At 38.9% G+C, this 15,387-nt stretch overlaps 1 protein-coding gene across 5 annotated transcripts in view; it reads right to left on the bottom strand.

Annotated features, from left to right (window-relative positions):
• Nucleotides 1-15,387, bottom strand: part of MAP7 (microtubule associated protein 7) — a 188,627-nt gene that overhangs the window by 72,056 nt on the left and 101,184 nt on the right. For all 5 annotated transcript variants that reach the window (XM_060190396.1, XM_060190394.1, XM_016186837.2 and 2 more), the window contains exon 2: nt 646-747. In XM_060190396.1, coding sequence (XP_060046379.1) covers nt 646-747 — 102 coding nt within the window. The remainder of the gene's footprint in view (nt 1-645; nt 748-15,387) is intronic.

The following is a 15,387-nucleotide window of genomic DNA, read 5'->3' as shown; positions in this document are numbered from 1 at the left end:
AACATAGACTTCCTGGTTCCTTCCCACATGAAGATCCCAGATCTCATCTGCTATATTCTTACCTTTAGGTTCCTGATTATTAAACAATTTGTTGTTTTATATCTGAATATTTTCAGCCACCAAGTTGCAGGTGCTACCATGATGCCAAACTAACTCCCCTGGGGAGAAAACCTCATCAATGCATCCTGGAAACCTACCTCCCCAGAGCACTACCCTACCAGGGAAAGAAAGAAACAGGTGGTGCTATGGATTGGCCCATCAACGCCTATGTCTAGCGGAGGAGCAATTAAGTAGCCCGACCTTCCACCTTCTGCTCTCCACAAAGAGCTTTGGACCACATTCCCAGAGAGATAAATAATAGGAAACTTCCAATGGAGGGGATGGGATATGGAACTCTGGTGTTGGGAACTGTATCCCTCTTATCCCACAATCTTGTTGATCATTATTAAATCACTAATAAAAAAAAGAGAGAAAAAGAACATCAAGGCTTTGAGAGGTGTTTTAACTTAAAATTAATACAAGCTAGCATGAGTATGTGTTTTGATGAGTGATACCATTTTCTTTTAAATTTTAACATGTCTTTATGGCTCTAAGGACAATATACTAGTACCTGTCCCCTCCCTCAGCAAAAGTGATGAATTGTACCTGGTTTGTTTCCTGAGTGGCTGTTATTTTGTCCTGCAATTGCAGTGGGAGACCGGTTGGAGGCACCAGTTTTCTTTTCATGGACTTTGTAGTTGTCAGGTGCTATACAAATGAGACAGAAGAAATGACATTTAGTTTCTTAAAATTCATGCAGAAAAAATTCAGGTATTCAACATTCATGGTTTCACTCTGTATTAGGCATTGGGCTAGATCGGGAAAAATACAAAGATGAACTAGTTAGTTAGAACAACTGTTCTCAAGGAGCATATTGTTTATGGAGCAGGACATAGCTCAAAATCACTTTCTGAAGAGACCTATGTACAGCTCTTTTTCACTGTAGTGCTATTTGTAATAGAAAAAAAATTGAAACATTCCAAAAGTCCAATGGATGAATGGTTAAAGAAGTTGTGTGTGGTATATATACTGAATGGAATACAACTCATTTGTAAGAAATGGTGAAATTTTCTCTTTCTCTACAATTTGGATTAAACTTGAAGGAATTATGTTAAGTGAAATAAGACAAAAAGAGAGCTTATTTGGAGGTTCTAGCTGGGGAGCACTATTCTGGGAAGGTCATACTCTTCAGCTAAGCCCACAGCTTTGGCAGGGATGTACGTGGAGTGGTGAGAGTTGAAGAGGACACCTGCCTAGCCATCCATATCAGCTGAATCAACCCTGGAAATCAACAGGGTGACCAATGTTGCAGCCAGATTGCCCTTACATCCAGTAATCAAAAAACAGAAGGGCAAGTAGTGGATGATTTTACTCGTGGGTGTGAGTTAAATACAATGTGCAGATTCTACAATGTGCAATGACCCAGGTTTGAGACCCAGCACTAAATGGAAGCCCCTTACAGGGCACTAGAAGAGGCTTCATGAGTGGTGGAGTAGTGCTGTGGTGTTTCTCTTCTCTCATTCCTTCCTTCTGTCTCTACTTGAATTAAAAAAAAAAAAAAGGAGTCTGTCTGGAGTGGTAGAATCATGTAGGTATGAAGCCTTAGTATGTGTGGATAAGGGGGACAGGGTTAGAGAGAGGAAAAATATAGGGTGAAATTTTCATTAGCCTTAATCTATTGCATAGATCCATGATCTCTATAGTTGGCAGAGGTGGGACAAGGCTGAAAGGGAGTTGGGGCCACTGGGTCCACCTATACTGGACAAGATGGCAAGTTGGAGTAGTATGTGGTAGGATCTGTGTGTGTTGACACCTATCATGGGAAAATATAAAACTGTACATCTGTGACAATTGTCAACATTTCCCCAATAACGTAAATTAAAAAAAAAAAAACAGTGATTCAGCTCAAGTAACTAGTCTTATAATAGTGGCATATTCAAGGCTCCATGAAGCCATTTACTCAGTTGTTCCAGTTTGTCCATAAAGCAACCATGTAGAAGCATAACTGGGATTTAAAGTCTTAGAAAGTTCATGCATTTGGGACTAAAAACATTCTAAAATGTAACAAAAAAATTTGTCAAAAAGAAATCAGGAATCAGGAGATATAACTTAATGTAATTTTGAAAAAGATTTAGACAAAAGTTCAGTTAACAAAGATTATGATAGAAACTCTAGTGGTCCAAGAAGTGGCACAGTGTGTAAAGCATTGCATTCTCAACCATAAGGTCCTGAGTTCGATCCCCAGCAGCACATGTACTAGAGTGATTCTTGGTTCTTTCTCTCCTCCTATCTTTCTCATGAATAAATAAATAATAAATTGTTGAGAAAAAAAAGAAACTCTAATAAGAGAAGTGTTTTCTACGAAAGGAACAAAGGACAGAAATATATAGCTATCCTCTGGTTATTTCAGAGTTGGATCCTCCAGGAGCAAGTAAAGTTTTTCTTTATGTATTGCTTTATGTATCATGTTTTAAAGGCTATGTAACATCCTCTCAACTAGTTTCCCTAGTCCTACCACTGATCCTCTTCAGTCTATTTTTGTCTTAGTAGCCAGAGTGATCCTCTTAAAACCCAAGTCTTGTCATTGAATCCTCAAAACTTTCCAACACTTACCATCCTACCCAGAGTATAAAATTCGAGGTCTCTACCACTGCCTACAAGATATTAGATGGTTTGGTCTTTACTTTGAACTACTTTCCTTCTTACCTACTTTGCTGTAGATATTCTGCTGACTTACTAAGTCCATCTTAGAGTCTGTGTATATACTTAAAAATTTTTTTTTTCTTCTTCCAGATACCAACATGGATCTCTCCAATTCTTTTGGGTCTCTGTTCATATGTGGCCTTTGAGCTACTCTTCCCTGTTTAAAATAGTATTTCCATGACTGTTCAGTTTCCATTTCTCTTTATCCTATCTTACTTGTAGTCTTTTGTCCCCAACACATTACACATTTACTATCTCATTCTCATTAGGCTGTGGGAATTAGATATTCTCTGGGAAACAGGAATCATCTGTTCAAGACGTCTGAACTGAAAGACCATGATAATAATTACTCTCCAGGGAGACTGAATTTTAAAACGGTACCCAAGGTGCACTAAATAAATTATTAAATTTGCCTTTGATCTTTGAATGGGGAATATACTGAAATTTTAAGATCTGTTCTCAATTACATATAATATCAACTGCCATGGAAAAAATCATTGATTAGATAGCAAAGAAGTATTTACTACAATTGTTTTAATATTGTCCAGCTTCAAATGATTAAATAATAGCTTCAAAAATAAATATGGATTTGAGTTTTCTGTCCCTTATTCCTAGGAAAAGCTCTACGAAGATACAGTAAAAAGAGGGCATGTAGTAAATAAGAAATTAAGCAGGAAGGATTTTTAGTTGGAGATTTCTGACAGGATTTTTCCACTCAAGGAAACTTTGCTTATCTTGGTTGGGGGGGTGGTGGAGATGGGGGTGAGAGCAAGAAAAAATCAAGATAAATCTGAGAGGAGCCAGGACTGGCCCCGAAGCTGGTCTAACAGGGAAACTGGTAAGTACAGTACATTCTATAATGTTGTTAATTCATGCTTTCATTCACCAAGATAAGTTGCCAATAACTACCAGTTAGTAGGTGAAATCAATACCATTGAATCTTGGTTTGTAGTCTCACAACTTTATAGATAGCTGCTAAGGAACACAATTTGTACTTGGAACTTCTGTCTCTCACGAGGGACAAAATAACCTTTCCCCTTATTCTGCAAGTTAATCTTCTTGAAGCCATTCAGAAAGAAGTTAATAGTTAAGGAAGATAAACAAAGAGAAGTAGAGTGACACAGAGATGTGAAGTTCTTTGATTATAATTTTCCTTTTTAATTTTATGCTCATGTCCAGTACACAGCAAGAAAAGCCCTTAAATTTGTAAGCTGCTTGGGGATTTCTTTTTTCTTTTTAAAAAATATTTATTTATTCCCTTTTGTTGCCCCTGTTGTTTTATTGTTGTAGTTATTATTGCCATCATTGTTGGATAGAACAGAGAGAAATGGAGAGAGGAGGGGAAGACAAAGAGGGGGAGAGAAAGATAGACACCTGCAGATCTGTTTCACCACCTGTGAAATGACTCCCCTGCAGGTGGGGAGACGGGGCTCGAACCGGGATCCTTAGCTGGTCCTTGTACTTTGTGCCACGTGCGCTTAACCCACTGTGCTTGGGGATTTCTATTTGTTATTTTTAGTGAAATTAAAAATAACTAGAATCATTTGTTTATAATATATTTCAAATGTGTCCATTTCTTCCCTGCACTGGTATATTTGACATAATTTTCCCCTTGTGACTGAGTATCTATCCACAATCCCCTAATACTTAACTGAACCTTATTTAACAATAGATTAGTAAGAGGATTTAATAGACTCTAACACTTGCTCAGTGCAAGTGACTTTTACAAATAGTCTCTGATAATAAAAACAAAACCAACTTTTATCTTGAAATTTGAATGTGAAAAAAAATCTTAATTACAGGTCCCATTACTTTAAATTTATCCACATCTGACTTTTACTGGCTCCACTGTAATTAGATATATTCCTGTTTTATTATCATCTAGATTTCAGGTACTAATTTCTATCCCAGAAGATGCTTGGAGTCTCATATCTCAAGACAAATTTAAATTTAATTCTACATTGTTTATGTTCATGTAGAACTAGTAGGTTAAGTTTAGTAAAGTTAAAGCAAAGCACAGGAGCACAGAGTTGCTGTGGATCAAATTCAGGGCCTCTTATGGGATGCATTGGATCAACCTTCTCGTGGTGCATCCCGTGAGTACCCATTTATTGGGGAAACTGACGATCCTTCCTAGCCGACTGAATCCACATGGATACCAGTCACTTTCAAAGCCAGCAACAAGCAGATATCAGGCTCAACCTGACGCTGTTGACTGGCTACAGAAGAAGGGCAAACGCTAGAAGAAGAAGGGTCTCTTATGCTACAAAGTACACACTGCATCACTGAGCTCCATCCCTCTTTCCCAAGAGAAATGATTTACACAATCGTCAAATTATTTTTTCCAAGGTTACATATTGTTAGTTTCTAACTATTGGGTTGAACATTTGCTTAAAGTTTTCAGGTTACTGTTCTACTTTCCTATCAATTATTCTCGCCCTATTTCTCTAAACATCTCCTTTGGTTCACACTATCAAAATGAAAAGATACAAACTCAAACAGGCCTGGGTTCAAATGTGAGTACTGCTACTTACTAGCTGAATGCTAGAAAGACTCATCCATTCTCTGAGTAGATAATATGCCTGATGCTGTCTAACTCGCAGGGTTGCTGAGAGGACTAATTGAGAAGATACATTCTTCTTCTGGCGTTTGCCCTTCTTCCGTAGCCAGTCAACAGCGTCAGGTTGAGCCTGATGTAAAGTTTCGAGACCTCCTTTGAATCTGGAGAGGTGGCAGTCGTTGACTATGTGGGTCATAGTCTGTCTGTAGCCGCAGGGGCAGTTCGGGTCGAGAAGATACATGCTAAGAATGATAGAGTCTGGCACACAGGAGGCGTTTAAAAATATTCAGTCCCATATTTGGGAGCTACTTTCTTCCCTGATCCAGCTTTCTAGCCCCTTTTCCAGCCATAATATCATCTCCCCAGACAATAACTGTAGAGTCCACCTGCATATCAGATTTCAGGCTCAGGCAAAAACTAATAAAGTCATGGGTCCTTTGGAATATACCTAAAATACACCTACTAGCTATTTACAAAACGGAGATCCCAAATCTTCATCTACAATATTCCAGCCTTTAGGTTCATGATTAATCAACAATTTGTATGGCTTTATAATTTAACTTTTTTTCAGCCACCAGCTTCCAGATGCTACCAAAATGCTAACCAGACTTCCCAGGGCAGACGACCCCACCAATGTGTCCTGGAGCTCTGCTTTCTCAGAGCCCTGCCCAACTAGGGAAAGAGAGAGACAGGCTGGGAGTACAGATTGACCTGTCAACACCCATGTTCAGTGGGGAAGCAAATACAGAAGCCAGACTTTCCACCTTCTGCACCCCATAATGACCCTAGGTCCATACTCCCAGAAGGCTAAAGAATAGGAAAGCTATCAGGGGAGGGAATGGGATACAGAGCTCTGGTGGTGGGAATTATACCCCTCTTATCCTATGGTATTTCCAGTGTTTCTATTTTATAAATAAATAAATTTTTTAAAATTCCGTTCCTCTTCCCTCAACTGTTACACACTTCCAAAGAGATTCTAAAGTGCCTGTATTCACAGCACTCTCATAGCCTACCTGTGTATTTGAATGCGGCTGTGCTTCTACTTTAGAGTCAGTTGTGAGGCCTCAGCACAGCATATTACTTAACCACTCAGCCATAATCCAGCCTCCCCCCTCCATTTATAAAGAATGAAAATTCTTTTTAAAAAATTGCTACCAGGTACTAATGGGGGCTTGGTGATTGCACAACAAATCTACTACTTCTGGTGGCCATGTTTCCCTTTTATTTTTTCCCCTTTCTTTTTATTTCAAAAAACAGAGAAGCTAAGAAGGGCAGGGGAGGTAAGAAAGGAAGAAAGAAAGAAAGAAATAAAGAGAGAGAGAGAGAGGAAGGAAGGAGGGAAGAAAGGAAGGAAGGAAGGAAGGTAGGAAGGAAGGAAGGAAGGAAGGAAGGAAGGAAGGAGAGATATAGAGAGAGGCGAAGGCAGGCAGGCAGGCAGGCACTTGAAGCACGGCTTCAGTGAAATTTCCCCCTTGCACATGGTGAGCAGGGGCTTGAACCCAGGTCTTCGTGCATGGTAACATATGTGTTCAACCAAGTGTGCCACTTCCCAACCCCAAAGAAGAGAAATTCTTCCTTTCATAATTGTGAAAATTAAATGTGACTTAAGGGGCTTTAATTAAATGAGGCGCAAGGTTCAATGTTGGTATGGATCGACCTGCCAACACACATGTCCAGCAGAGAAGCAATTACAGAAGCCAGACCTTTCACCTTCTGCACCCCATAAAGTTTTGATCCAAACTCCTGGATGGGGAGAAATGGTAGGGAAGATGACCAGAGGGCTCTGAACTCCAGTTCCATCATAACCCTGAGAGAGAAGAGAAAAAGGGGGGGCGGCATTCAGAAGTAGTAGGTGTGACTTAGCAAGGAAGAGAAGGCAAGACCACAGGAAAAGACTGACATATATATATGGATACAGAAATCATAGTCAATCAATGTTTGTGATCTTGGGAGAACTACTGAAGTTTCCAATGGAAGAAATGGGGATGTGAAACTCTGGTGATGGGAAAGGTGTGGAATTATACCCCTATTATTCTATAATTTTGTAAATCAATATTAGATCACTAACACACTGTCAGGCTGGAGTAGTGGCTCTGCCTGTGGACTCAGACAGACAGAGTTTTCAGGTTCAAAACCTGTCCTTCCCAGAAGCTGGTGATTCACTAGGAAAAAAATAAATAAATATTAGATCACTAAAAAAAGAAAGCTATAGGGAGTCAGGCAGTAGTGCAATGGATTAAGCACACATGGCACAAAGCGCAAGGACCAGCACTAAGGATTCCAGTTCGAGCCCCCAGCTCCCCACCTGCAGGGGAGTCGCTTCACAAGCGGTGAAGCAGGTCTGCAGGTGTCTATCTTTCTCTCCCCCTCTCTATTTTCCCCTCCTCTCTCCATTTCTCTCTGTCATATCAAACAACGATGACAACAACAACAGCAATAATAACTACAACAATAAAAACCAACCAGGACAACAAAAGGGAAAATAAATATAAAAAAAATAAAATATGAATCTCTTTTCTTTCACTTAAAAAAAAAGAAAGAAAAAAAGAAAAGAAAAAGAAAACTGAGCCAATATGCTATGTTGCTCAGTAAGTCTTTTCTGGCTTTATAAAATCTTTATTGATCTTCCTGCTAGCCTGAAAGCTTTATTCCATTAGTGTCAAATGTGAAAGTGTTAAAGACAAGAGGAAGGATACAAAGATGCACCATTGTGGTCTGGGTCTCTTCTACATCACGCTGAAACTGAATACAGAGGCAGCAGACATTTGGAGCTTTCATCGAATGAAAATTCTGCAGTTCCAGTAAGTACCACAAATGTATCTCTATAATCCACATCCTCCATGACTGATTGATTGCACTTCTTGAAATGTCTTCCCATAAAGGTCAAAGAGCTCTCATTGCTTTGTTTCTATTTGGGGCTGTGTTGTCTGGTTGAAGAGCTGTCGCTCAATTATCAATAACTGACTCATCAGATGCTAAAATTAGCAAAAATGCTTATCCTAGTAAGAATTTTATGACTACATCCAGAGGGACCTTTCTGAGTTTAAGTCTCACTGAATGGGGGGGCCCAGAGGTAACGTACCAGGTTAAGCGCATAGTACAAAGCTCAAGGACCTGAGCAAGGATCCCGGTTCAAGCCCTCCATTCCCCACTTGCAGGGTGGTCACTTTAAAAAAAAAGTAAAAGCAGGTCTGCAGGTATCTTTTTCTCCCCCTCTCTATCTTCCTCTCCTCTCTCAGTTTTTCTCTATCCTATCCAATAAAACATTGGGAAAAATGGCCTCCAAGAGCAGTGGATTTGTAGTGCAGGCACCAAGCCCCAGTGATAATCATGGAAGGGGAAAAAAAAAAGCCTCACTGAATGTGTGACCTTAACATCCACAAAGATAATGCATTTTAGATGCTATTTTTTAAAATAAACTATGGATTGTAGCATGGAAAATAATAAAGGTTTAGACCTCAGTCCCCAGCACTGCAAAGGCAATACTTCATTACATTTTTCCTTCTTTCCTTCCTTACTCCTTCCCTCCTTCCCTCCCTCCCTCCTTCCTTCCTTTTTTTTCCTTTTCCCAGCTAGAAACAGGCAGAGAGAGGATGGAAAAGAAACTATAGCACCAGGGCCAGGAAGTGGTGCACCTAAGTGAGGGCACATGTTACCATACACAAAACCTGAGTTCAAGCCCCTGGTTCCCACCTACGGGGGGAAGCTTCATAAGTGGTGAAATTGCCACAGGTGCCTCCCTTTCTCTCTCTCCACCTTCTAAATTTCTCTGTCAAACAAAAATAAATAAAAAATTTAAAAAAAGAAATCACAAGACAAAAAAGAAACCATAGCACCAAAGTAGTGAATTCCAGGCTCAAACCTCATTTGTACACTTGGCAAAGTACATCACTATTCAAGTGAGTTATTTCGCAACCTTTCATTACATTTTTCTATGTAATGAGGTCATATATCATACAGCTTCCAGACTTTGAAGCAACCACATGAAATTTATTTTTTAGTTAGAAAAAAAGTAGTAAATGAATACTACAATTTCATAAGTGTTAATCTCATAGTTTCAATTTATGAGAGCAAGAGGAGTAAATATAGCAGGCCCAGAGATGTAAATTAGAAAGTACCTAGAATGCTGATGTGTATCTTTTGATATAACAAGTCTTAGCTAAGAATTTTCCTGGCAAATTATAGAACCTGGGATAGCTTGAGGAGATTCTCAGCATACCTGTGAATGGCTTATTTGTCAATTTGGCTGCAGAATGTTCTTGGCAATTAACGACTGTTTTTTTTTTAAATATTTATTTTATTTATTTATTCCCTTTTGTTGCCCTTGTTGTTTTATTGTTGTAGTTATTATTGTTGTTGGATAGGACAGAGAGAAATGGAGAGAGGAGGGGAAGACAGAGAGGAGGAGAGAAAGACAGACACCTGCAGACCTGCTTCATCGCCTGTGAAGCGACTCCCCTGCAGGTGGGGAGCTGGGGTTCGAACCGGGATCCTTATGCCGGTCCTTGTACTTTGAGCCACCTGCGCTTAACCCACTGCGCTACAGCCCGACTCCCTAACTACTGGTTTTAAAGCATATGAACTTAAGAATAACTTCCAGGTAATTCAGAATTTTTTTTCCACTTTATAATCCTTTTGTTCATTTTCTTGACAACTAAATTTTTTTTCACATAGTTGATAGAAGTACTGCAACATTTGAATAACAGATATTAAATATTCTTATCCAGAGAGACAGGCTGGGAGTATGGATAGACCTGTCAACGCCCATTGTTCAGCAGGGAAGCAATTACAGAAGCCAGACCTTCAACGTTCTGCATCCCACAATGACCTAGGGTCCATACTCGCAAAGGGTTAAATAATAGGAAAGCTCTCAGGGGAGGAGATGGGATACAGAGTTCTGGTGGTGGGAATTGTGTGAAGCTGTACCCCTCTTATCCTATGGTTTTGTCAATGTTTCCTTTTTATAAATAAAATTAAAAAAACCCAATATTCTTATCCATTACCATTTATAATATTTGCACTAGAGTAGTCATACAAAGCAATCTCTTAACTCCTAATGACTTTCTGGACTATTTCACATGTTAGAGAGCTTTGCATTAGGTTAAATTTCTCATAATTGTATGTGAAGTTACATAATCAGAGCTCACGGGAGTTAGCAACAGACAAACCGGGATTTAATTTCCTGCATACCTAGGCTTCTTCTCACTCACATATAGACAGTGCTCTATTCAGTAGAACCCTGTGATTAATACTGGGGAAAAGAGAACAGCCCATCTCCTCCTACCAATCCTTTCTCCTTCACTATCCCCTCTAATTTTTTTTTCAATTTATTTCTTTATTGGGGAATTAATGTTTTACATTCAACAGTAAATATAATAGTTTGTACATGCAGAACATTCCCCAGTTTCCCACTTAACAATACAACCCCCACTATGTCATTTATCATCCTTCATGGACCTGTATTCTCCCCACCCACCCACCCCAGAGTCTTTTACTTTGGTGCAATACGCCAATTCCATTTCAGGTTCTACTTGTGTTTTCTTTTCTTATCTTGTTTTTCAACTTCTGCCTGAGAGTGAGATCATCCCATATTCATCCTTCTTTTTCTGACTTATTTCACTCAACATGATTTTTTCAAGGTCCATCCAAGATCGGCTGAAAACGGTGAAGTCACCATTTTTTACAGCTGAGTAGTATTCCATTGTGTATATATACCACAACTTGCTCAGCCACTCATCTGTTGTTGGACACCTGGGTTGCTTTCAGGTTTTGGCTATTACATATTGTGCTGCCAAGAACATATGTGTACACAGATCTTTTTGGATGGATATGTTGGGTTCCTTAGGATATATCCCCAGGAGAGGAATTGCAGGGTCATAGGGTAGGTCCATTTCTAGCCTTCGGAGAATTCTCCAGACTGTTCTCCATAGCGGTTGGACCAACTGACATTCCCACCAGCAGTGCAGGAGGGTTCCTTTGACCCCACACACTCTCCAGCATTTGCTGCTGTTACCTTTTCTGATGTATGACATTCTCACAGGCGTGAAGTGATATCTCATTGTTGTCTTGATTTGCATTTCTCTGACAATCAGAGACTTGGAGCATTTTTTCATGTGTTTCTCGGCCTTTTGGATCTCTTCTGTGGTGAATATTCTGTCCAATTCCTCCCTCCATTTTTGGATGGGGTTATTTGTTGTCTTGTTGTGAGTCTGGCAAGCTCTTTATATATGTTGGTTATTAAACTCTTATCTGATGTATGGCATGTAAAGATCTTCTCCCATTCTGTGAGGGGTCTCTTGGTTTGGGTTGTGGTTTCTTTTGCTGTGAAGAAGCTTTTTAATTTGATGTAGTCCCATAGGTTTATACTTGCTTTAGTCTTCTTTGTAATTGGATTTAATTTGATGTAGTCCCATAGGTTTATACTTGCTTTAGTCTTCTTTGTAATTCATTGAAAATGTCTTTAAAATTTATGCGGAAGAGAGTCCTGCCAATATTTTCCTCTAAGTATTTGATAGTTTGTGGCCTAACATCCAAGTCCTTGATCCACTTGGAATTTACTTTTGTATTTGGTGAAATACAGTGATTCAATTTCATTCTTCTGCATGTTTCAACCCATTGTTTCCAAAACCATTTGTTGAAGAGACTCTGCTTTCCCCATGTAATAGTCTGGGCCCCTTTGTCAAAGATTAGATGTCCATAGGTGTAGGGACTCACGTCTGGGCTCTCAATTCTATTCCACTGGTCAGTGTGTCTATTCATGTTCCAGTACCAAGCAGTTTTGATGACAATGGCCCTATAATACAGTTTGAGATCTGGGAGTGTGATGCCTCCAGTTCTGTTCTTTTTTCTCAAGATTGTTTTGGCAATTCTAGGTCTTTTCTGGTTCCAGGTAAACATTTGTAGTATTTGTTCTATTCTCCTAAAAATGTGCTTGGGATTGTGATGGGGATAGCATTAAATTTGTAGATGGCTCTGGGTAATATATTCATTTTGATGATGTTAATTCTTCCAACCCATGAGCATGGAATATCTTTCCACTTCTTTGTGTCTTTTTCAATTTCTTTGAGTAGTGACTCATAATTTTCAGTATACAAGTCTTTCACTTCTTTGGTTAGGTTTACTCCTAGATATTTTATTGTTTTTGTTGCTATAGAAAAAGGAATTGATTTATGGATTTCACTTTCTTCTTAGTGTTTGCATAGAGGAATGCCACTGACTTTTGAATGTTAATTTTATAGCCTGACACCTTACTGTATTGCCTGATGATTTCCAAAAGCTTCTTGCTGGATTCCTTAGGTTTTTCTGTGTATACTATCATGTCATCTGCAAATAAGGAGAGTTTGACTTCTTCTCTTCCAATCTGTATGCCTTTAATTCCTGGCTCCTGCCTGATTGCTATGGCAAGAACTTCCAACACTATGTTGAATAATAATGGTGATAGTGGGCAGCCCTGTCTAGTACCTGATCTGAGTGGAAATGCTTCCAGTTTTTCACCATTGAGTATGATGTTGGCTGTAGGTTTGCTATACATAGACTCCACTATCTTCAGGAATTTTCCATCTATTCCCATTTTTTGTAGTGTTTTGATCATAAAGGGATGTTGTATTTTGTCAAAGGCTTTCACTGCATCTATTGATATGACCATGTGGTTTTTGGTCTTGCTTTTGTTGATGTGGTGGATCACATTGATTGATTACATATAGTAAACCAACCTTGCATGCCTGGGATAAACCCCACTTGGTCATGATGAACAATCTTTTTGATATACTGCTGTATCCGGTTGGCTAGAATTTTGTTCAATATTTTCCCATCTATGTTCATCAGAGATATTGGTCTGTAGTTTCCTTTTTGGGTTGTGTCCCTGTCTGCTTTTGGTATCAGGGTGATGTTGGCTTCATAGAAGCTGGCAGGGAGTATTCCAGTGTCTTCAATCTTCTGGAAAACTTTTAAAAGTAGAGGTATTAGTTCTTCTTTGAAAGTTTTGTAGAATTCATTTGTAAAACCATCTGGTCCAGGACTTTTATTTTTGGGAAGATTTTTGATAACTGTTTCAATTTCATTAGCTGTGATGGGCCTGTTCATGTTATCCACTTCCTCTTTACTTAGTTTTGGAAGTTGGTAAGTATCTAGGAAATTGTCCATTTCTTCCAGGTTCTCTAGCTTGGTGGCATATAGTTGTTCATAGAAGCTTCGCATGATATGTTGAATTTCTGCGGTGTCTGTTGTGATATCTCCTGTTTCATTTACTATCCGATTTATTTGGGTCTTCTCCCTTTTTTTGTTTTGTGAGTCTGGCTAAAGGTTTGTCGATTTTGTTTACTCTTTCGAAGAACCAACATTTACTTTCGTTGATCTTTTGTATGGTTTTCTTATTCTCAATGTTATTTATTTCTGCCCTAACTTTAGTGATTTCTGTCCTTCTGGTTGCTTTAGGGTTCCTTTGTTGTTCTTCTAGGTCTTTAAGATGTGCAATCAGGCTGTTTATTTGTGCTTTTTCTTGTTTCCTAATGTGTGCTTGTATAGCTATGAACTTCCCTCTTAGGACTGCTTTAGCTGTGTCCCAAATATTTTGATAGCTTGTGTCTTCATTTTCATTGAACTCTCGAAACATTTTGATTTCTTCCTTGATTTCCTCTTTGACCCAGAAGTTGTTAAGAAGTGTACTGTTGAGCTTCCACATTTTGGGACTGTTATTAATCTTTGATTGTTAAGTGTTAGTTTAATTCCACTGTGGTCTGAGAAGATGCTTGGGATGATTTCAATGCTCTTGAATTGGCTGATGCTGTCTTTGTTGCCTAACATATGGTCTTTCCTTGAGAATGATCCATGTGGATTTGAGTAAAATGTGTGTTCCCGTTTCTTGTGATGAATGACTCTGAAAATGTCCGATAGTTCTAGTTTATCTATCTCTTCATTTAGCTCCCTTATGTCTTTATTGATTTTCTGCCTGGATGATCTGTCAAGTTGAGAGAGTGGGGTGTTGAAATCCCCTACCATGATTGTGTTACTGTTAATATATTGCTGTAGCTCTTTCAGTAGAAGTTTGATGTATTTAGATGGCTTCTCACTGGGTGCATAGATGTTAATAATTGTTAAGTCCTCTTGATTGACTGATCCTCTGAGCATTAAGTAGTGTCCATTCCTATCTTTTTTAATCTTATCTATTTTAAAGTCTATAGTGTCAGATATGAGAATAGCTGTTCCTGCCCTTTTTTGTGGGCTATTGACTTGTATAATAGTTTTCCATCCTTTCACTTTAAGTCTGTGTTTGTCTTTTTGAGTTAGGTGGGTTTCCTGTAGACAGCATATTGTTGGGTTGTGTTTTCTGATCCATCTTCCTACTCTGTGTCTTTTAATAGGTGAATTCAGGCCATTGACATTTATTGGTATCAAAGATTGAAGATTTTAATGCCATTCTTGTAGAGTTTTAGAGTGTTTTGATATATGTCCTATTTGTGGTGGTCTGGTTGTTTATAGGAGACCTTTCAGAACTTCTTTCAGAGCAGGCATGGTGACGGTTGATTCCTTCAACTGTTGCTTGTCTGAGAAGGTTTTGATGCCTCCATCTAGTCTGAATGACAGTCTAGCAGGATATAGTATTCTTGGCTGAAAGCCTTTCTCATTGAGCACTCGATAGATATCTTGCCATTCTCTTCTGGCTTTTAGTGTTTGTAAGGAGAAGTCTGCTGCTAATCTTATGGGTTTTCCTTTGTAGGTGACTCTTTGTTTTTCTCTTGCAGCCTTGAGGATCCTTTCTTATTCCTTTCCATTCTAAGTATGATATGTCTTGGTGTCTTTAGGTCTGGGTTAATTCTGTTTGGGGCCCTCTGGGCTTCTTGAATCTTTATGTCTTTGATGTTGTCTAGACTAGAGAAGTTTTCAGCTATTATGGCCTGGAAAATGCTTTCTTCCTCTCCTTCTCTATCTTCCTCTGGTATGCCAATAATGCGTATAATGTTTCTTTTGAAGTCATCCCATAGGACTCTGTTATTGTTTTCAGCATCTCTTAATCTCTTTTTGAGATCTCTTACTTCTTTTTTAGTTGTCTCTAATTCATCCTCAATCTTGCTAATTCTGTCTTCAGT

Source organism: Erinaceus europaeus, chromosome 4 (assembly GCF_950295315.1).
Source record: "Erinaceus europaeus chromosome 4, mEriEur2.1, whole genome shotgun sequence".
NCBI classification, from domain to species: Eukaryota; Metazoa; Chordata; class Mammalia; order Eulipotyphla; family Erinaceidae; genus Erinaceus; species Erinaceus europaeus.
The sequence above is the reverse complement of the archived record's forward strand: the minus strand, read 5'-3'. Positions and strand labels throughout refer to the sequence as shown.